The sequence below is a fragment of the Dermacentor albipictus genome, chromosome 6 (genome assembly GCF_038994185.2).
Source record: "Dermacentor albipictus isolate Rhodes 1998 colony chromosome 6, USDA_Dalb.pri_finalv2, whole genome shotgun sequence".
Lineage (NCBI taxonomy): Eukaryota > Metazoa > Arthropoda > Arachnida > Ixodida > Ixodidae > Dermacentor > Dermacentor albipictus.
Genome location: NC_091826.1, coordinates 22,190,804 through 22,212,953, shown reverse-complemented (window position 1 = coordinate 22,212,953; position 22,150 = coordinate 22,190,804). Strand labels below are relative to the sequence as shown.

General features: G+C 49.2%; 2 protein-coding genes across 2 annotated transcripts; both read left to right on the top strand.

The window, feature by feature from the left end:
- Nucleotides 1-5,235: 5,235 nt before the first annotated feature.
- On the top strand, nt 5,236-9,884 carry LOC139060850 (transmembrane protease serine 6-like). Its single transcript, XM_070540092.1, has 7 exons — nt 5,236-5,392; nt 6,190-6,326; nt 6,737-6,825; nt 7,128-7,206; nt 7,708-7,903; nt 8,648-8,769; nt 9,543-9,884. The coding sequence occupies exons 1-7, from the start codon at nt 5,335-5,337 to the stop codon at nt 9,699-9,701; spliced, it is 840 nt and encodes a 279-aa protein (XP_070396193.1). The 5' UTR covers nt 5,236-5,334; the 3' UTR covers nt 9,702-9,884.
- Nucleotides 9,885-17,427: 7,543 nt separating this feature from the next.
- Nucleotides 17,428-22,150, top strand: LOC139060849 (venom peptide isomerase heavy chain-like). The gene is made up of 7 exons (XM_070540091.1): nt 17,428-17,587; nt 18,676-18,812; nt 19,175-19,263; nt 19,494-19,572; nt 20,034-20,229; nt 20,917-21,038; nt 21,827-22,150. Exons 1-7 carry the CDS (start codon nt 17,530-17,532, stop codon nt 21,983-21,985), a joined length of 840 nt encoding a protein of 279 aa, XP_070396192.1. The 5' UTR covers nt 17,428-17,529; the 3' UTR covers nt 21,986-22,150.

The following is a 22,150-nucleotide window of genomic DNA, read 5'->3' as shown; positions in this document are numbered from 1 at the left end:
GCACGTTAAAGAACCCCAGCTGGTCGAAGTTTCCAGAGTTCCCCACTGCGGCGTGCCTCATAATCAGAAAGTGGTTTGGGCACGTAAAACCCCGTAATTAATATTTTTTTAGTCCTTGCTCTTCCAACGATAGCATCCTGGGGCGTCGCCAGAATATCGTCTGCACCGTTGGGAACACCTGATCAAAACCACTTATATACTTTGATGCATGCATAGCTGGCAATGCTTCCAAAAAACTGGCTGTGGCTTAGCTAAGGTTAAGCCCAGGATGCGAAGCATACTAGCCTTTATTTTAACGCGACAGCGTTAAGGAGCTCGTGTCGCAGAAAAGCCGGTGTCGTCGGCGTCGGCTCAGGCGTGCGGCGCTTGCTCAGGCGCACATTTCGTTGTCGCGCCGAACGCTGCGTTGCTCGACGCTCACCGCGTCCGATGCGGGGCGCGTAGTCGCTGCGCCGTAGCAAAGCCACCTAGAAACAGTCTCTGTAGCACGCCACAACCTTCGCTTCTCATTCCAACGAGCAGCTCTGTCTCCAGGAGGCATCTCGCCTCGTGAGTGTCTAGCAGAGGCAAGCGCAGCTGCTTATATACCGCCGCGACGCCGCGAGCTACGGCGCGAGTTGGAGCCCCGTTTCTCCTCTGTCGTGACGTCACGGTGTCACGTGGTCAGCCTTGAAGGCGACGGCGCGAGTTGGAGCCCCGTTTCTCCTCTGTCGTGACGTCACGGTGTCACGTGGTATTGAAGGCGACACCGCCGCGCCTGAGGAGCTGGGTTGAGCTCTAGTAATATGCTTCGCATAAAAGGCTTTCGCCTTGGACGCTCTGTCGACGTAGAACTGTGGATAAATGGCATTTACTACCGTTCTCTATTGGGCTACCTGCACAGAAAAAGAAAATTGTTGGTGTATTGATAACCGTGCATTTATTATGCCTGAAAGCAAGCTTCAGAAATTAAAAAGAAGGGAGGACGCTTTGACTGCTGCTTGCGCTTTCCAGCAGCTGCAGCTTGTGTAACCGCAATGTTTACCGAGAAACGCTGGCGGCGAATGCTATGCACGAAGGCGAGCCTTCTGGTATAAACGCGGCCTTGTTCGTGGGCCGACCCCGGAGGTAGTGCACAGCCGCGCTTCCCCCCCCCCCCCCCAAAAAAAAACAACAACATAATTTTCAGGTTTGTGTTATTGTTTCGCACTTTTAATATCCAAGTCTGAGAAGATTTAAAATGGAAAGGCATGCGCTGTTGGTGTTTCATGACATTTGTTTGTGGGCTGTGATTCTCAACATAGCTTTGTCAAGAATGTAAGACATGGTGTGGCAATATAACCCGCATGTACCGCATTTCATATAGCAAAGCGTGACATATACATGCATATACGTAAGTATATGTACGGGAATCTTCGCTCACGGACAACTCCCCCCGACGTCGGCACCAGTATTTCTGCGACACGGGACCCTTGAAGCTGTCGCGTTAAAATTTCACCGACGAGTATAGGATACTCGCTAATGCGAGATTTGGGCGCAGCTCTAACGTGTTTTCGTTTCACTCTTTATCTGCTGTCGCGGACAGCCGGTCTCGTGCGGCACGTTGCAAACTGAGCGAAGTGTGGCGCGTCTGCCTCGCTAATCGAGAAATCGCGAGAGGCAGCGCATGGGTGACGCGTGGGCGCGACTCACAGCAGCCGCCGCCCACAGAGCTCCCAAAACGACACGCGCTACTCTGGCGCCATCTCGTAGCCATCGTCGCCGCATTAAACGCCTTTCTTCTCAACCTTTCGCCATACCCTCCTCCTCTGCTTTCCGCCACCTCACCCTCCTCCTGCTCCCCCTCCGACTTCCTCCTCGCCTCTTTCATCCCTCGCTGCGCTCCTCGTTCACTCTTATATTTCGCTGTGCTCATTCGCTTGGTTAGGAGGCAGAACGCCCGCGGTCACCGTAGGAACGGGCGCTGCGCTCTACAAAAAAGAAAAAAAAGGAAAAACGAAAGAAAAAGAAATTAATCAGCCCCTTCATTCTGTGAAGAAGGATGTGCAGCGAAGCCGTGGTGGTTTTTACCTCAATTGACGCATTTATGTATATGTAGGCATTACTATTATTATTATTATTATTGAAGGACAGACAACGAATACATCTTTTGACTGGGAGTGATTTATTCTTTTTAAAAAATTAAATTATGGGGTTTTACGTGCCAAAACCACTTTCTGGTTATGATCGAGGCACGCCGTAGTGGAGGACTCCGGAAATTTGGACCGCCTGGGTGTTCTTTAACGCGCACCTAGATTTAAAGGGACACTAAAGGGAAACAATAAATCAGTTTAGACTAATGGAGCATTGTTTGAGAACCCTGCAGGCAGTCATTTCAAATAAATAGTTTGATTATTAGATCGGAAAATGAAGGTCCAAGTATCAGTATTTGAATTTCGCGCCGCAACCCCAGCGCCGGTACGTCAGCGTGACGTCAGGGATTGCAAAGCATGTTTTCGCATTTAGGCCGCGTTGGCTGAATAAAGGTTCCCGAAACTTGCCATATTTACCATTTGGTTCCTTTAGAACACAATGTAGTCAATCTGTACCGCTATATATAATTGGTAGGCCCTTGAACATGCCATCAAAATCAATGACGTCACAGCCTCCAGGTGCGGGAACTCAAGTAGGTGTCGCCACCCGTATTTCGTTCTTGCGCTTTTTCTGGCTTACCAAACGTCTTAGCGTTGTAAGAGTGGTGTATTTGGTGTTGTAGAACGGTAATTTACTGATGCAGAAGAAATCATTTTTCACTTTAGTGTCCCTTTAAGTACACGGATGTTTTCGCCTCCATCGAAATGCGGCCGCCGTGCCCGGGATTCGATCCCACGACCTCGTGCTTAGCAGCCCAACACCATAGCCACTGAGCAACCACGGCGGGTTCCATTTATTCGTTGTCTTTTAAGAAGCATATAGTGACATGTTTAAGTCCCGCTGCATGGCAGAGGGGAATTCCACAATATTTACAACTTCACTCTGAACTACCTATAATTATAAAAAGTAGATTAAATTCGGCGTGATGTTAGAGTTGTCTTAGCGGCTAATTGTCATATAATTTGTTTCGGGATAGTTTCGATAAAACAACAGTTACAGCCGTTTTCTGTAACCATACTGCCTCCGTAGACGGCCTTGTATTTACAGCAGACGGCATTTCTGCGACGTTTACAACTTCACTGAGAACTAATTACGACAAGCAAATAGAAAGAAAGAAAGAAAGAAAGAAAGAAAGAAAGAAAGAAAGAAAGAAAGAAAGAAAGAAAGAAAGAAAGAAAGAAAGAAAGAAAGAAAGAAAGAAATTTTTTTTCCAGATTATTATACACAAGTAATAGCCACTTGTTGGACATGTAGCCGAAGGCTAGTTGTAGGTCCGAAAAAATATATAAATGAAATCCTAGCACAGCAAGAATAAAATAAGAGCAACAGTAATTGTATATACAAAGTTGTTGATTGTCAATTCACAAGTCAACTAAAGGTAAGTGAATACATCAGAGTACCAAAGAACAGTGTAAGGGGCACAGTTCAAATACAGGAGAATGCATATCTCAATGTAAGGATGTGTACTATGATGTCAATTCCTTTTACGTATCCTCACAAAAAATTGCAGACAACATCAATTAGAACTGAACTGGTTGATAAAGCATACAAATTTTTGAAATTCAATACGCACATAATGAGCAAAAAAAAAAGAAATATGACATTTCAATGCATAACAAAACAACACAATCGCGTCATACTAATTACATAGAAAAAAGCAGAAAATAGTCTAGAAAATATAATTCTTCTTGCTTTGTACAGATCTATCAAGAAATTCATGATTTACTCTGTCTTTGACAAGGAAAGAAAATATTGTCTTAGGGCGCTAGGGAAGTTCGAGGAATTAATTACTCCCGCTGGGAGTCCGTTCCCGGTTTTAATGCCTGTGAACTGTAGCATACGCTCTCCGTATATATTCCTACACGGTGCGAGATTAAAATGACCTGCAGTTACATTTCTTGCACAACGCGAAGACGAGTAAAACATGAATGAGCTGAATGGGTGGTTGAATATAGCAACTCTATAAACACACAATGAAATGCTCTGCTGACGTAGATAGGCAAATGGTAATATGTGATATTGGTAAAATAATGGGGCCGCGGGATCGCAATTATTTGAATGAGACATAATTATAATTGCGCGTTTTTGGAGCTTAATACTCAGATTTAATATGGTTTTACACGCCCATCCCTACGAGTCGATGCAATCAATACCTGAAGTGACTTTCAATAAAAGCAAAATACATAAGTCGTAAAACTGAGGTGTCAAAGTACTCGCGGGCTAGAGTTAAGCCGTAGCAACCAGCTGCTAATCTGGAGCAGACGCTGTTTATGTGATCTTCCCATTGCAGGTGCTTATCCAAAATCACCCCGAGGTGTTTGTAAGAACTTGACTGATCCAATGGGATGTTATTTATATCTATGTTTAAAGGTGTAGTATCTACTATATTGAAGCGTGACTGAAAAAAGAATATAACTTGTTTTCTTTGTGTTAATTGTTAATTTGTTAATAAATTTCGGCGTAATCATAGCGTCGTCTTAGCGGCCAATTTCAGTATGATTTTTTTTCCCGAAGTACCTACATTATAGATTGAGAGTTACAGAGCATTCGCGAGAAAAGTGGAAACGAATTTTTTTTTTTCGTGCACGATGCAACGCGTAGTCGGACGGACATCGACCAGCGACGGAGGGCAATATTTATTTATTTATTTATTTATTTATTTATTTATTTATTTATTTATTTCACGTATTTTCAAGGCCTGAAGGCGTTACTGAAAGGAGTGGAGTCGAACACAAGAAGTAATGCAGTAAAAATACAAACGAAAAGTATTGACAAAAAATATTCACAAAAGGCATTCTGAACAGCGGTCTTGAAGCGGTTTTACAGCTTCGCTGTAAAAAGGCTTCTTCCACTGCTAGCATCCACAAGAAATCGGAACGCTAACTCTGTGCCCATCCAAGATCCCAATTTCCGCTTCATTCTTTGACGAAATGAAGAATTCACTGATTGCGTCGATGACTCGCTGCGAAAAACGGCAACTGTCGGTTATCTGAGGTGCCCTCTTTTTTTCTTTTCGATCAAAACGAAATATCTTGACATCGCACGTGTTCGAAGTCATGACTGAACTGGTGTTTAATCTTCTGATAACGAGAATGAAAGAAGCGCAAGACAAATAGAGAGGGAGAAACGAAAGAAAGTGGAAAGGGAATATGCATATAAAAGGCAGTGCTGGATCGCGGCGATTCACACACCGATCGACCGCCAACTGACCGCCGGAAAGCCATGGGTCTGCTTACGCTAGTCAACCTGATCGCCTTCTGCTGCGTTTCTGGCCTATCTGGTGAGTCCTTTGTACTTACCAACAGTTAATTGACTCTAATTCTAATTGAGACATAGCCGTCGGATTGTAGCTGTATCGCCCGGTTGCCGTGCTGCTGAGTCCGGTAGTCTGAACCAGTTGACGTCAACTTATGTGGGTCGTATGCAGTGTCTAATAAGGCGTAGCTTTTGCTCTCCAGCTGTCCCATGTGTACAGAGTTAATGCTTAAACGACTGACTTCGGTTGTCCTCAGCAAGTCTTTCAAGGCGACAGGAACTGTGGGTTCTTTGCTTCGAAGCTTTTTTTTTTTTTCGCGCTTTTGCTGGCCTAGCTGTTAAGTATGCATACAGCTAACAAAGTATGGGCGCTCATTGCGGTTAACTTATTCCCAACTTTTTTTTTTGGGGGGGGGGGGGGGGATGTAGCGTTCAGGGTGGGAATTGCACTTATGCGTAGTTTTCACGTCCATCACGGACACAGCCTCCCGCCGTGTAACTGCCAAACGTGGTGGCTACGCTGCCGCCAGTGCCCCTTGTTGTTACGAGCGCGTTTTTTCGCCGGTGGCCGTGCTTCCCCAGCTGTTTCTCCCTCGGCGCAAGAGTTAGGCTTCAGTCGCTAATCGCCGCTTCTCATTGTGCTCGTACTAAGATGCTCCGCCACGATGACGTCGTAGCCTACAACCTACATGCGCGTTCATCTCTTGGCGCAGAGGGATCTAAATTACCCCTTGACATATGCAGCATTTCTAGGCAGCCAGATATTTCCTCTCCGACGGTGAACGGCGCACGCCTCCCCAATGCGTATTTCCTTTGTTCCAGCGGCCTCGTACCCCTACAAGCCCTACTGCCTGCCATGCGTGCCTCGTAACTGCGGCAGGCCCCGCGACCCGTGGGACGGGCTGACCGGACGCACCTACGGCGGCACAAACTCCACGAGGGGGCGCTACCCCTGGCACGTGAGTTCAAAGTCCATTCATTTCTAGTCCACCGCGTACAAAATCACTGCTACGTGGCCTGTCCACCGCCCGGTTTAAGGGGTTCGGCCTTATTCCTCCACCTGACTACTCTGGTATGCGATGACGTCAAGTACGCATGGCATGCCTTCACCTGCGCAATTCGACGAGCAGCTATAAGCTCGCAGGGAAAAGAAATAGGCTTGGCAAGTACGGCTTCGATTGCCTTTTCTCGGTCTGCCCAACCTAATTCCGCACATTTGGCCCGCAGTGCTCATTTTGCTCGAAGCGCGATTCTAGCTTTCTAGTGTTTTCCCGACATTTCGGTGCACGTTCCCTCAGTCATTGCGACGCATATGCTGTGTATTCCCTGTGACGTGCGAGTTCACTGTTGTATGCCTTTCCTTGTGCAGGCCATCGTCTACGCCGACGGTGCCCCTATAGGCGGCGGCGCCCTGGTATCCTGCAACTTTGTCCTCACTACGGCCCACCTCGTGCAAGAGTGAGCATTCCAAAACTATATCGACATTTCATTACAAATCACCACACTTCCATTCATTACCTTGACAGCCCTTGTGGGCTGGCACCCCCGCAGGTTCCTCTGCAGGTTGCACTGCTTACCCCCGCGCTCACGGCTCCCTTTAACATTATACTATACGAACTACGTTGCACTTTGCCGAGTCTTCGGCAGCCCTTTCATTGTCGTTCTCCACACTATACTTTCGCCCTGCACCTACTTTCTACCGTTCCTTATTTCACCCGCAGCTATACTCATCCATTGCTGATTCTTCTTTCCCTTTACAGCTACCGTCCAACTAAGCTTCAGGTGAAGCTTGGCAAGGTCGACCTGGACAAGGAATCTCCCACTGAGCGCACTTACGCCGTACGTATGCACACTCCTACTCTCCCTAGTTCAGTCCATTTTTGTCTCCACTTAGCGTTACTGCCTACTGAAGACAAATGACATCTCCCTATGGTCTTAAGACCGGTTCTAGCTTTCACTATACTTACGATATCGGGCGCACTGTTTAAGCTAGTGGGAGCCCAGTAACAGAAGGATCCGAATTATTTCGAAATCTGACGATTATCTCGGAGCGCGGTGTTCGAGCTCTGTGTAGGCAAGTGTGGTGCCCATTGCACGCGACCGTTATTTGTTCTTCGCCGACGCATCTGCGGGTGCTGAGCGCGCGCGGTCTCGTTATTGCGGATAGCGACGCCATAAGTCGCCACCCTTGACATTCTGCCTGTTCACGTTGGCCAAGCTCTGACATCGCGACGAATCTGCAGCAACCGCGGAAAGTTTGCCGGGATTCCAGCTTTCCTTAGTCGTCGTTCTTCATTGTGCTGTTCCTTCGCCATTGTGACGGACCTTTGCTGCGTGCAGGTGTACCGGCGTGTGCTGCACCCCCGCTGGGACCCCGAGCGCGACATGTACAGCTACGACCTGGCCCTGCTGCAGCTGGAGCGCGAGGTGGACTTCGGCTCGGCCAACGGCTTCATCAACCCCGTCTGCCTGCCGGAGCCGCGCGTCGACGTTCAGGGCTGGCTGACGCTCACTGGCTTCGGTTACGACGACAAAGGCGAGTGCTAGTTACACCGGTATAATTGCTCTTCCGCAATCAGTGCCCCAGGTAGCCCTCCTCCGAACAAGCCCGATAGCGTTGTTATTCCAATCTTATTGCACGCACGCAACGAGAACCTAGGACTCGTCACCTTTCGGGTCTCTCTGCAGGATATAAGACCTCAAGGGTAACGAATCGTCGCTTTTCGCACGTTGCGCCGCTGCCTGTGGAAAATTGGCATTCATTTTCCATCATTCGAGCTAGCGGCGGCCGCGTGGCCTCAGCCGTGGCGTCTGCTTAGGGTGACGCATGTCATTCGCTTCGTAGTTCGCGCAAGTTGCCCTTTTGCAACTCGCTTGCCGCGAATGGGTGGGGTCCGCCAACGTTTAGTGTCGCATTTCAGCAGTGACATGCGCCGGTACTTTCACAAACTTTTCTTCGAAACTGCTGTACCGCGGTTTAAATTGAACGACGTGCCTGGAACTGGAGGCGGGATGACCCACCACCTGGCGGTGCCGCAATTAGGACGGCTTCTCGCCTAAGGGGGGGCCTTCTTTCGTTCCTGCTCAGTTGTCTTGCTCCATGTCGTTCTGTTTCCTTCATTGTCCCGTATCCTCTTCTCTTTTCTGCTACAGCGCCGATCTCCTGATCTGCGCAGATCTTGTACCCTCTGCAGCGTGTTCCTTGCTGTCTTGTCTGCACCGATACCCATCTTACTGCCATCTAATCTTCGGTGATTTTTCCGTACCCGTCCATGTGCAGGCCGCCGCAACAACGTGATGCAAGAAGTGAACATCGAGAAGCTCGGCGTTGACCGGTGTCCCCTGTTCAGGAACAAGCCCTACGCCTTCTGCGGAATGGGAAAGAAAGCCGGAATCTGCACGGTGCGTACGCGCGGCCACCGTTGTTCGAACCGAGACGGGGGAAGGGCTATAGCGCAAGACGTCCGCAAATCCAGCTCTACTAATGTGCTATTCTGGACAGTCATATTCTGCCATATTGTCGAATTCGACGACTCCCATTGGCTCCCAGGACAGTTCCATATTGGCTTTCTGTTTGAGAAACCGTGCCGTAATTCCACGACATGTATTCAGGACCATAAACGTACACATCGCTGGACCCACCAGGGAGAACTGAGCGGAAAAAATATTCGGAGCCTATAGTCATCGTAACGGTAAATTCGTGGGACATAGGCCTTCGCCACCTCACGGGCAAGTCGGCATCACTAGCCGCTGGTAACATGGCACAGTACCTCTAGTACACCAGGACCATTGTTCTGAAGGACCCGCTGAGAGTTGTCGCGTACCAGCGCCCTGAACTGTCCTGCGACCACGTAAGGCCTAGTTCCCAAGTGCAAACGCGAGGGTCGGCGTCGGAGGCATGGCTTGTTCTTGTTACCTAGTGAAATGGCGCAACCCACTCTGGGGATCCGGCTGTGAAGGAACTGTTGGCATTTTCTTTGACCAAGTTGGGGTGCCATAAGTATCTTGTAATTGGGATTTAACGTGCCGGGACTCGCTGATGCTACATGCACCTCAGTCTTATTCTTTCTCTGTACCGGAATAGCACTTCCTTCTTTTCCTATAGGTGTACAGTATACGGGGTACTCGGTCGGGATTGCTTCGTCTGTCGATGCTCATGCCCTCTTCCTCTGCAGGGTGACCGCGGCTCCCCGGTCGTGCAGATGGCGCCGACCGGCGAATTCACGCTTGTGGGCGTCGCCAACGACTACCAGTGCAAGCAGGGAGGCACCGACGTCTACACGCAGATCTCCTACTTCCTCACGTTCGTGTGCAACGTTCCCGTCGAGGTCTGAGACGCGCCAAGCCCAGCGCCCGAACCTCGCATCGCCATCCGCATCGTCGCTATGCTTGTACAAATCCCATCTGGCGCTGCGCGCGCAGTCACCTCGCCTCATCTCAAGCCACCTGTACAGACGAGACCAGACTTTGCAAATCGGTGTAACGCGACTGGTCGATGAATAAACAAAAGCTGGGCATATGCGTCGTGCTGCGTTTGCTTTCTGAGCAACCCATGTTGGGCTGCCATTATGGCTTCGTGCCGGGTGGATGACAATCCGCCATCCACAGTTCAGATTATGCGGTACTGCCTTTCCATATTCAGTATTCGAAAGAGGACCGCACAGGGATACTTAAGAACAGCATAAATAGAAACGAACAGGAACGAACGCCTAGCATATGTTACACATAATTAGATGGCAGAGCTACGTGTCATGGCTCTGTATAGCTGGCTTCTACGCACAACCGGTGCATCCGTTTTGGTGTGTCAAACCGCTATTACTAATGCAGGTCGACGTGGAAACGAAGTTACAAGGACTAAACTGCGCATTGGAGTGATTTCTGAATAGCTAGGTTTTTAATTTGCGCTTATAATGTAGACAGACCAATTCCAGATTCTAATAGCTGTTACGCCAACAATTACACTCGGATTATATACGTATTCAGTGTATTAACGGTGTACATTCGGCCTCGTTCTGCTGGCCTCGGTGAGATCAACTGGTTGAGCGACCTTGTCGGACCCGGGTTCGATTCCTGACCAGAGGCCAAATTTGCAAAACGTTTCGTTCGCAACGGCCGTCGACATCTAGCATCAGGACTGGTGACGAACAATTCCAGCGTAACAGTATTTTGTGAACACGGGCCGCAAATGACTAACTTCGGAGCTTAATTTGTGCTGCTCTCAAATGGCCAACTATCTCTCAATATTGCTTCTCCGCCCTGCAGTGCATGTCACGGTACGAATTGAGTCCGTAACCGTTGCGGGGCACTTTTTACGAAAAGATGAGTTCTGCTTTGAATACTTCGATTCCGTTATGTCGACGTCCTCCCTATAGAGCATTTCAAGTTACTTCCAGCCAATTAGTAAAATGATGGTATGAGTGAACATTGTGCCCGTGGCGTCCGGCGCTGCTATGAACATTGATAAGTAAAATAATTTTGCCTCGGTGCCTGATGTTCATTAATTTTATTTTAATTATGGGGTTTTACGTGCCAAAACCACTTTCTGATTATGAGACACGCCGTAGTGGAGGACTCCGGAAATTTCGACCACCTGGGGTTCTTTAAGGTGCACCTAAACACACGCGCGTTTCATCGCATTCGCCGTTAATTGTACTTCCGAGCAGACGCTGCTCGAATCTCTCATGACGTCACGACGGAGAGCCGCGGAAATTTCAAGCCCGTCTAAATTTCGTTATTTTCTGTCTTATACCAAGTTCACGGCAAGACTCGCGTTTCCGGTGTTTTCAGGCCTATCCACTTTGCCATATATATCCGGCTCAGTTGTGTCCCATTGCATGAAGCAAGCTGCGAGAAAGAGGTGGTGTAACTATACTGCGCCGAAGACACTCGTCGCGGTTTTCTTGTTTATCTCAACAGTCACCGAGCCGCCATTTTGATCGGTTACAGTCCCACACATCACATCATCATCACATCACATCACTTTATTACCTTAAAGACCCCGGTTAGGGGGTATTACATAAGGGGTGGGTTTACAAATCAAGGTTACAGAGAGTGATCTTCATGAGAAACAAATGTAGTTAAGTTGTCCGCAAAAGTTGATGAACACGTGATGGCTGCAATGTTCCGGGGAAGGCCATTCCAGTCCACTGCTGTGCGAAGAAAAAATGAGGCTGCAAAAGTAGTGGTGCGCGCACGTGCGCGTGCGATTGAGTAAGGATGGGACGTACGGGGGGATATGCGCGCCGGTGGGATGATATACGGTGCTTGATTGAGCGGACTGTGAAATAATTTGTGGAACAAACGAAGACTGGCGATGCGGCGACGCACAGTCCCACGCATGGCGATCTTGTGCGCGACGGCCATACAGGCGACGTAGATAGTTCTGTAGGAAATATCTACGTCGTCTGGTCAGGTTCGTCTGGTCAGGTTCGTCTGGTTCGTCTGGTCAGGTCTTCAAAAGTTCGTCTGGTCAGGTAACATGATGATGAAGAAATTACGGCCACTGACCAAGTCAAGGTGAAAAAACACACAGAGACGTTTCGGGACCCGTACGGGTTGTGATCAAGTGTGATCAAGGAACCCGTACGGGTCCCGAAACGTCTCTGTGTGTTTTTTCACCTTGACTTGGTCAGTGGCCGTAATTTCTTCATCAGGCGACGTAGATGCGGCTGTCGCGTTCGCTCCCACGCGAGCGACGTCACCCCAGTGTTGCCCGCAAGAGGGCAGCAAACAAAAACCCACCACCCCGTTCCAAAGGGGACGCTCATAACATCCATCCATCCATCGAAGTGGCGCGACGCGTGCTTCGTTAATGCGAAGGCATTATAATATTTCCCGCGGGGACGAAAATCCTGCGCGTGACCACGCGACGGTTCGAAAAAATGGGGCCGACGGCGCAAAGAGTATAAAAACACGTCCAAGCTCGGTTTGACGTCAAATTTGTCATGGAGGTTCCTGTAAACAACTATATGGTTTAGAATTGAAAATTTAGGTCTGGGTGGGAATCGAGCCCGGGCCTCCGGGGCGCGAAACGAGCACGCTTCCCCGACGCCACCATGGCTCCACACTGTAAAATAATTTACACCCTTAAAAGTGGAAAAAGGGTGTAAATGTGTCTATAAATCATACCCTCAGGGTGTCGGTTAAATAATTTGCACCCTTAAAAGTGAGAAGGGTAGTAAATGTGTCTATAAATCATACCCTTAGGGTGTCGGCTAAATAATTTGCACCCTGAAAAGTGAAAAGGGTAGTAAATGTGTCTATAACTCACTCTTAGGGTGTGAATCCAGGGAAAACACGGGGAATGCGGGAGATGGAAATTCAAGACGATGAGCAAAACGAGAACAAGGTGAGTTATATAACCCTTAAAGATGGAAAAAAAGGGTGTAAATGTGTCTATAAATCATACCCTTGGGGTGTCGGTTAAATAATTTACACCCTTAAAAGTGAAAAGGGTAGTAAATGTGTCTATAACTCTCTCTTAGGGTGTGAATCCAGGGAAAACACGGGAAATGCGGGAGATGGAAATTCAAGACGATGAGCAAAACGAGAACAAGGTGAGTTATATAACCCTTAAAAATGGAAAAAAGGGTGTAAATGTGTCTATAAATCATACCCTTGGGGTGTCGGTTAAATAATTTACACCCTTAAAAGTGAAAAGGGTAGTAAATGTGTCTATAACTCTCTCTTAGGGTGTGAATCCAGGGAAAACACGGGAAATGCGGGAGATGGAAATTCAAGACGATGAGCGAAACGAGAACAAGGCGAGCTATATAACTGACACCCTAAAAGTGTGAGTTATAGGACCATTTGCACCCTTTTTCCCTTTTAAAGGGTGTAAATTATTTTACAGTGCATGGTTCTGGACGGCTCCACGGTTCTGGAGCCATCGTGGTGTCGCAACCCTAGTGCGTGCGTCGCTACTGAACGCGTCACGTCGCGTTGAGGCACTTGGCGCGTTTTTCTTTTTTTATGCGAAGCGTACTAGCCGCACAACCACGCTCTTCCTGGCTGCGCCGCACGCGGCCGCGTAGCTACCATATGACGTCATAACAGCTGCAAAAGCGGAGGCTCAACTCGTGCGCTCGCTTGCGGCCGTGTAGCTACATAGCCGGGTCTCAGCTCGTGCGCTCGCCTGCATGAGTTGTTTCTTCGTCTAGCCAAACCAAATATAGCCAAGCAACAGCAGTTCACCAGGCTAGACACTGGTTCAACAACTAAAATAAAGGCTAGTATGCTTCGCATCCTGGGCTTAACCTTAGCTAAGCCACAGCCATTTTTTTTCCTTTTTAACCCCGAAACGGCTATTTTTCTAAGACAGCACTATATTTCTCAAAGGTAGCGTTACAGTGCGAGCTTTTCACGCTCGGTTCTACACTCTGCAGCGGTAGCTCGTGTGGATAATGACAGCATAAACGCGAGAAAATAGGATAGGACATTCCAATTAGAAGACAGCATAGAATAATATTGTTAGGACGCTAGAAGCATGTAAGAAACACTAGGTATACAACGCTAGCTTCTGCAGCGTTTTACCTCGATTTTAACCCGTGAGAACTTGTTCGCCGGCGACTATAGTTTCGAAACGCGAAAATATCGCGTTTCCACATTTGTCCACACACACGTTCGGTATAGTATCACGAGGACTGAACTAACACGGCATCCTAGATTATGCCGGTGCCGTTTCTTCTTTGAAACTGGTTCCAAAAAATTGGAGGACGCTTAAGCTTCGCCTTCAAGAGTGGAACGCGAGAGCGTTCCCGTCTACCCGCCAAGGGGTGCAAGACAATGGGCTACGGCGCAGCGACTACGCGCCCCGCATCGGACGCGGTGAGCGTCGAGCAACGCAGCGTTCGGCGCGGCAACGAAATGTGCGCCTGAGCAAGCGACGCACGCCTGAGCCTTAGAAACAGTTCGTTTCTAAGGCAACACCGCATTCACTATAGAGGCGCTTTTGTACCGCTTGGAAGCATCGAATTGCCGATAAGCCCTTTTGGAATCCGGTTTCTTCCACGTGCAGAAACAGAGAAGCGCCGAGTGATATTCTAATGCTGCTTTGCATGCACAGCGTATGAAAGACGAGAATGGACATCAGGCATTGTCACATACAGGCTCACTCAGCAAGACACTATTTTGTTGAGAGCATTATATACACACGCGACTTGTTCAGAGCACTATGTGAACCCCCGGAATGGCTTCCTGTACTAGACCAATTGGCTTCTGTGAAGCCCTTTTAAACATCTTACACTGGCCGAGCTGTGGCTGATGTTTTTAGAATATGTACATGTCGTGTATTTGATCTTTTTGTTTGCGTGTGTGAAAAGGCAATAAAGAAAAAAAAACTCGTGGCTCAGTGGTGGCGTCTCCGTCTCACACTCCGGAGACCTTGGTTCGATTCCCACCCAGCCCATCTTGCAAGTTGTTTTCTATTCATGAAATGCCTGCTGGGATTTATCGCTCACGGCCAACGCCGACGACACCGACGCCGACGACACCGGCTTTTCTACGACACGAGCTCCTTAACGCTGTCGCGTTAAAATGCAGCTAATGCAGGCTTTCAGCTGTATGCAGCACACAAAAGTGCACGAATAAGCACTTATTTTCTTTACGGTGTGGCACACTTCAGTCGGTTAAGAAATACGCAGGTTACTGTTGCTTGATAAACGCGTAATTCGACCTAAGCTTGCGTCCACGCGGTCTTCGTTGTAATATGCGAAGCACAGTTGCTCTGTGGCAAGGAAGCGTCGTAGAACTGCTACTACCCGCCGTGGTTGCTCAGCGGCTATGGTGTTGGGCTGCTGAGCGCGAGGTCGCGGGATCGAATCCCGGCCACGGCGGCCGCATTTCGATGGGGGCTAAATGCGAAAACACCCGTGTACTTTAGATTTAGGTGCACGTTAAAGAACCCCAGGTGGTCGAAATTTCCGGATACCCCCACTACGGCGTGCCTCATAATCAGAAAGTGGTTTTGGCACGTAAAACCCCATAATTTAATTTTTTAGAACTGCTACGCGAAACGGGAGGATTGAGCGAGACTTCACCGACCGCGCTGGGAAGCGAACAGCGAATCGCAAGTGCGATTAACTTGATCACTGAATCGAAACGCCACCGTTTCAATTTTTCGGGTGAAATCCCGGAAATGTCGATACTTTTCGCACGATGAATCCCAGTACGTATACAGCTGACCAGTTAAAGAGAAAAAGATTTCCACTAAATCACAATTAAATTATTTCACTTCGGGATGCATGTTGGAATTGCGAAATTGCAAGCCCAGACACGGCGGCGAAGTTACGTTTGCCTATAGCAGAAATGCTGACATATTCACCCCCTCCAAAAAAAAAAAAAAATGCGCCGTTCTCGTGCGTCTTCGAATCGTGAGTTGAAGGGACACTAAAGTGAAAAATGATTTCTTCTGCATCAGTAAATTACCGTTCTACAATACGAAAAACAGCACTCTTACAACGATAAGACGTTTGGTAAGCTAGAGAAAGTGCAAGAACGAAATACGGGTGGCGACGCCTACCTAAGTTCCCGCACCTGGGGGCTGTGACGTCTTGGATTTTTATGGCATTTTCTATGGCCTACTAATTATATATAGCGGTACAGATAGACTACATTGTGTTCTTAAGGAACGAAATATTAAACATGGCAAGTTTCAGGAACCTTTTAAGCCAACGCGCCCCAAATGCGAAAACATGCTTTGGAATCCCTGACGTCACGCTGACGTAGCGGCGCTGGGGTTTCGGCGCGGAATTCAAATACTGATACTTAGACCTTCATTTTTTTTCATCTAATAATCAAACTATTTTTAATGACTCCCTGCAGGGTTCTCAAACAATGCTTAATTAGTCGAAACTGATTTATTGTTTCGCTTTAGTCTCCCTTTAAGGAAGTTCCGGTAATTACATTTTTAAAGCGAAGCTTTCCGGGTGAACCCTACGTACGAGACTTTGCTGACCTCGGCTTCTGCTACTGTCTCGCCGAATAACTCGCACAAATAAAATAAAGGAATTACGTATGCGTGTTACGGCGTGCTGTAGCAACCACATGTTTTAAAACTTTTGCCCCACGCCGTTATATAAGATTGATTTGTAAAGGTCGGCGATGTATGTCGCGGCTTTAAAGCGCGCCGAATGTGGGTTACCATTATTTGTTTAATTACTTATAGCTACAGGCACAGCGCGAATGGGTTCTTGAACGTGACGATGAAAAATAATCTAATCGACAGTAAAGTGGGACGCGATCAGAATAAGGAACCCATGCCACGAATCACAACGTTTCTGTCTACACTAATGGAGTAAATCGTCGCATCTGAAAGCCAATACAGCGATCCGGACAATATGCGGCCCGATTACTCTGAATAATCTGGTTTCCGCCATCGCGACATTGTACGGATGCTATATTTCCTGTTCTATTATCTCTTCTCTACTTCAGTGCTCAATGCCATAGAGCCAAGCAATTCCATGCAGATATTTAGTCCAGTGTGCAGGAAATCGCAACCCGAAGCTCAGTAGTTCCAGCCTGTTTATCCTAAATATTTCGTATCTTTTCAAGCCAGCCAGTATACAGCAGGAAATCGGACCGCTAACATTGTGCCCATCTAAGATTCCCATTTCCCCTCCTTACTTTCCATTTAACCAAAATGAAGAATTCACTGATTGCGTCGACGACTTGCTGCCGAAACTGTAGCAGGGAAGAAGTTTGGGCGTGTTGGTGGTATGCATTCAGACTGGGATACATAGCGCAAAAAAATTACGTCCTGTGTTCTGCTTGTCCCTGTGTAATTTTTTTGCGCTATGTATCCCAGTCTGAATGCCGAAACTGTAACTGTCAGATATGTGGTGTACGCCCCCCCCCCCCTTTTTTATTTCTTTTTTCGATCAAAAAGAAGTTTTATCTTGACACTGCACGTGCCCGGTGTCATGACTGAACTGATGTTTGATCTTGAGAATAAAAGAAGCAAGAGATAAATAAAGTGGGCGAAACGAAAAACAAATAAAGTGGAAATGATGATGATGATGATGATGATTTGGGATTATTACGGCGCAGCAGCCGTGCAGGCTATAATGCGTCAAAAATGTGGAAAGGGTGTGTACCTATAAAAAGCAGTGTTGGATCGCGGCCTGTCCACACACCGATCGACCGCCAACTGACCGCCGGGACACCATGGGTCTGCGTACGCTCGTCAGCCTGATAGTCTTCTGCTGCATTTCTGGCCTATCTGGTGAGCCCTTATTTGTAATTATGTCGAGTTAATTGACTGTAATTCTAATCGAGCCGTCGCTGTCGGTTGTGCAGCTGTATCCCCGGTCGCCGTGCTGCTGAGTCCGGTAGTCTGAACCAGTTAACGTCATTTTATGTGAGTCGCATGCAGTGTCTATAGTAGGGCGTAGCTTTCGCGTTGGGGGTGTGGTCCAGCTCTCACCATGCCTACGGAAGAGAATTTTTCAACGACCGACTTCGGTTATATCCTCGGCAAGTCGTGCCGGCAGACAGCAACTGTGGGTTCTTTCTTTCGAAGCACTTTCTTTTTCGAGCTTTTGCTGGCCTAGCTGTTAGCTGCGACTGCAGTCGCCGAAGTGCGGTCGCTCATTGCGGTTAACGTATAGTACATTGCACATATCCATATGGTACTGCTTTCTTGTTTTTTTTTTTTTCCAAGTGTCTCGGCTGACAATTGTTGGGATACGTCGCGAAAGTCTGCTATGCCAGATTCGCTGGCTCACTTCACGCCTGTGTGCCGAGCACTTTCGCTGCGATCTACCTCCTTCTGGCGCCTCGTTCACTAAACAGGTTCTTCCGACGTTCATAGCTCTCAGCCGAATTTTGTGAACAAACCGTACGTGCCTCTGCGCGGCCCACTGTTAAGCGTGCGCGCACGCACCCCCCCGGTAACGTTTCATTCGCTTTAGCGTTACACTTCTGTATGACTTCCCACATGGCATCACGGACGCAGCCTTTCGCCGTGCTAGTGCCGCACATGACGGTTACGCTGACGTCAGTTCACCGTATTGCCACGCGTACATTTCTTGCCGGGGAGCATGCGTCGCCGTGTCCATGTCTCGCTCGGCGCAAGAATAAGCTAGGCGTTCGTGTTGTCCGGGTTCTTGTTCCTGCCGCTTGTTGTCGTACTGGTACCGAGATGCCCCGCAAGGGTAACGTCAACGCTCGCAATCTATGTGCGCGTTGATCTCTTGGCGCAGAGAATGCGAAAGCACCCCTTGACAGGTGCCGAATGTCTACAGACAGCCAGACGTTTTTTCTGTGCCGGTCGACGGCTCACGGGTCCCCAACGTGTCCTGTCTGTTCCAGCGGCCCCGTACCCTTACAAGGAGTACTGCCAGGCGTGCGTGCCTCGCAACTGTGGCAGGCCCCGCGACCCCTGGGACCTGCTGCCCGGACGCACCTACGGCGGCGCGAACTCCACGAGGGGGCGCTTTCCATGGCACGTGAGTACACGCGTATGCGGTTACGTGAAAGACGCGTGGCATGACTTCACCTTCACTTCGACGACCAGTCGCAAAGTCCATCGACGAAGCAAACGGATTGGGAGAGAAGTTATCAAACATTCTACTGAATTTGCTCATAGTCGGCACGACGCCACTCGGCGCATTTGGCCCGTGCAGTGTGCTTCGTCCAGTATCCGATTTCATCGGCGCGCGATTCTTCTTTCCAATGTTTTTCCAATCGTTCTGTGCACTTTGTCCCGATGTGCTTGTGTACCTTCGGTCGCTCATTGCGACGCACATACTACGCTCATCGTCGTTGTAACGTGCGAGTCTAATGTTCCATGCTATCTTTCGTTGTGCAGGCCATCATCTACGCCGACGGTGCCCCGATAGGCGGCGGAGCCCTCATCTCCTGCAACTTCGTCCTCACCACGGCCTACCTCGTGCAAGAGTGAGCATTCTAGCGGTTTTTGCACTGCCGATATCGAACAGCAATATGTCACTGCAGATCGGCGGTATAATTATGTTGCCTATTCAGCGCCGTTGGGGGCGGTCGCGCCCTCTGGTTCCGTTACCCAGGGCATCCCCCACAATCTTTCATCCCCCCCCCCCTTCGTGTATCCCCTGTTTGACCCAGTGTCCTAGTCAACGCCCGTCCATTGCTTCTTTTCTTCTTTCTAGCTACCCTCCGGCTAGGCTTCAGGTGAAGCTCGGCAAGACCAACCTCGACAAGGAATCTCCCACGGAGCGCACTTACGGCGTACGTATAAGCCGTCCTGCTTTCGTTAGTGTCCCTCTTTGGCATAACTCGAAGCGGCTGCCTACCACGCATACTCGTCTGGCTTCTGCAGTTGCGCGCACGTCTAGCTTGAAAACTGTACATACGACCTTGGGCGCAGTTACACAAACGGAACAAGGGGCCGAAGTAGCAGAGGGCTCCGGAGTTTTTTTTTTTTTTTTCGTGATATGCTCATTTGAAATATGCACCCAAAGCATGGCACAGTCTGCTCAACGCAAGGCGGTCGACCGCGCTATGTACACGTACAAGTGTGCTGACGACCGTCTACGAACGCTTGCTAGTGCATTTCAATCCCCGCCGTCACGACCACTCCGACAACTGCCGAAAGTTGAACGGATTGCAGCTTTTCTTAGTCCCCCGTCTTTATTGCGCTGGTCGTTCCGCCATTATGACGAATCTTTGCTACGTGCGCGGGGCGGCAGGTGTTCCAGCGTGTGCTGCACCCGAGCTGGGACCCCGAGCACGACCTGTACAGCTACGACCTGGCCCTGCTGCATTTCGACCGAGATGTGGACTTCGCCTCGACCAACGGCTTCATCAATGCAGTCTGCCTGCCGGAGCCCCGCGTCGACGCTCAGGGCTGGCTCACGCTCACCGGCTTCGGATACGACGACAAAGGCGAGTGCGAGTTCCGCCGGTATCGCTGCTTGCCCTCGCCCTACCCTGCTCGGAATAAAATGACCTTTAGCGCCATTATAGTAATCCTATCGGCATCCGGCTAGCGTGCGGGCAACGAGGACGTACGATTCGTTCCCTTTTAGGTCTCATCCTGTGGGCTACAAGACCTGCAATAGAACGCATTTTAGGTCCTCGACTTCGCTCCTGTGCCATGGCTATCGTCACTCGTGACTTCAGCCATGGCCTGTCGGCTTCGGGTGAAACCTGCCATCTGTTTTGTGGCTCGCGCAAGTTGCGAGTTGGTGAACCGCTCGACGGCGAATGGGCATCCGTAACGGCGAAGCTAGTGTCGCGTATAAAGTGACTGTCTAAAACTGAACGTGACGGCAAGTGGGTCCAGGCTGACCATCCACGCGGTCCTGGCACAAATGGCACAGCTTCCCACTTAAAAGGGTTGCGGGAGCTTTTTTTTTTGTTTTTCACTTCCCAGTTGTATTGACCAACGTAGTTCTGCTTCCGTCATTGGCCCATATTCGCCTTTCTTTACTACTATGTCCTTCCTCTCGGCTGCGAAGTAATTGAACCCTCTGCAACATGGTCCTTGATGGCTTGTCGACATTCGGTTCCAGTCTTGCCGTTTTCTAATGGTCACTGATTTTTCTTCTTCCTATACTCGTCTATGTGCAGGTCGACGCAACAACCTCATGAAAGAAGTGCAAGTTCGAAAGCTCAGCGGTGACCAGTGTCCCCTGTTCAAGGACAAGCCATACGCCTTCTGCGGGCTGGGAACTAAGGCCGGAGCCTGCACGGTGCGTATGCGCTGCCACTTTTGTTCCACCCGAGACGGTGGTATAACGCGAGCAGTGTAGACATACAGCTATATACCGCGTTGCTATTCTGGTCCTTAAAATTCTGCCATATTGTCCAAATCGTAGGCTCTAATAGGCTCGCAGGGCTGTTAACGTATACCTTCTTCGATTGACCAGCAAATGCCGTAGTTCCACAATATGACGCTATTCGATGGTCCTGAATACATCGACGCATCCCACCAGGGAGCACACTAAGTGAACATTTTGAAGCCTCCAGTCTCTACAAACACGGCACGTCATTCGACCATAGGCCCTCCTTACCTCATGCACAAGTGGGCATCTCTAGCCGCCGAGTGGATGGCGCAGAGTACAGCTGGTACAGCTCCCTGAATGGTACGGCAACCACGTGTACGGGCTCACTTAAGTGTCAACGCAATCCAGAACGGGAGGGTCGGCGTCAGAAGTATGGATTACCGATGGCTAGCTGCCAGATTGGATATCCCTTTACGATGGCGCGCATATCCACTGCGAACCATTGGCGAAGATTCGGATGGTTCTTGTCTCCTAGCGAAATTGCGCAACCCACTCTGGTGGATCTACCATGAATCGCGCGGGTATTAGGAAGATGTTCCTGCATCGCAACATAGCTCGTACCCACGGACGTTAATGCTCCTTCGTCTTTTGCTTTCTCCATACCGTAATGGCATGCACTCTCTCCCCGTCGGAGAGGTGTACCATATAGCTAGGGGTGCTTGGGCTGTCGATGTTGATGACCTCTTCCTCTGCAGGGTGACCGCGGCTCCCCCGTAGTGCAGATGACTCCGACCGGCCAGTTCACGCTCGTCGGCCTCGCCAACGACTACCAGTGCCAGCCGGGGGGCACCGACGTCTACACGCAGATCTCGTTCTTCAACAAGTTCGTGTGCAGGAACCCCGTCGAAAACTAAACGACACGCGAAGCCCAGAGCCTGGCCATTGCATCGCATCGCCATCCTCATCGCCACTATGCTCATGGTCATCTCGCATCACTTCAAGCCATCTGCAGACGAAACCAGGGTTCACAAGTTGCTGTAACGTGACTGGTCGATCAATAAACAATGGCTGGGCGTACA

Coding starts and splice junctions, on each gene's coding strand:
- LOC139060850 (XM_070540092.1), top strand. CDS start 5,335: ATGGGTCTGCTTACGCTAGTCAACCTGATCGCCTTCTGCTGCGTTTCT. Junction 5,393..6,189: donor CTGCGTTTCTGGCCTATCTG/GTGAGTCCTTTG, acceptor CCTTTGTTCCAG/CGGCCTCGTACCCCTACAAG. Junction 6,826..7,127: donor ACGGCCCACCTCGTGCAAGA/GTGAGCATTCCA, acceptor TTCCCTTTACAG/CTACCGTCCAACTAAGCTTC.
- LOC139060849 (XM_070540091.1), top strand. CDS start 17,530: ATGGGTCTGCGTACGCTCGTCAGCCTGATAGTCTTCTGCTGCATTTCT. Junction 18,813..19,174: donor GGGGGCGCTTTCCATGGCAC/GTGAGTACACGC, acceptor TTCGTTGTGCAG/GCCATCATCTACGCCGACGG. Junction 19,573..20,033: donor CCACGGAGCGCACTTACGGC/GTACGTATAAGC, acceptor GCGGGGCGGCAG/GTGTTCCAGCGTGTGCTGCA.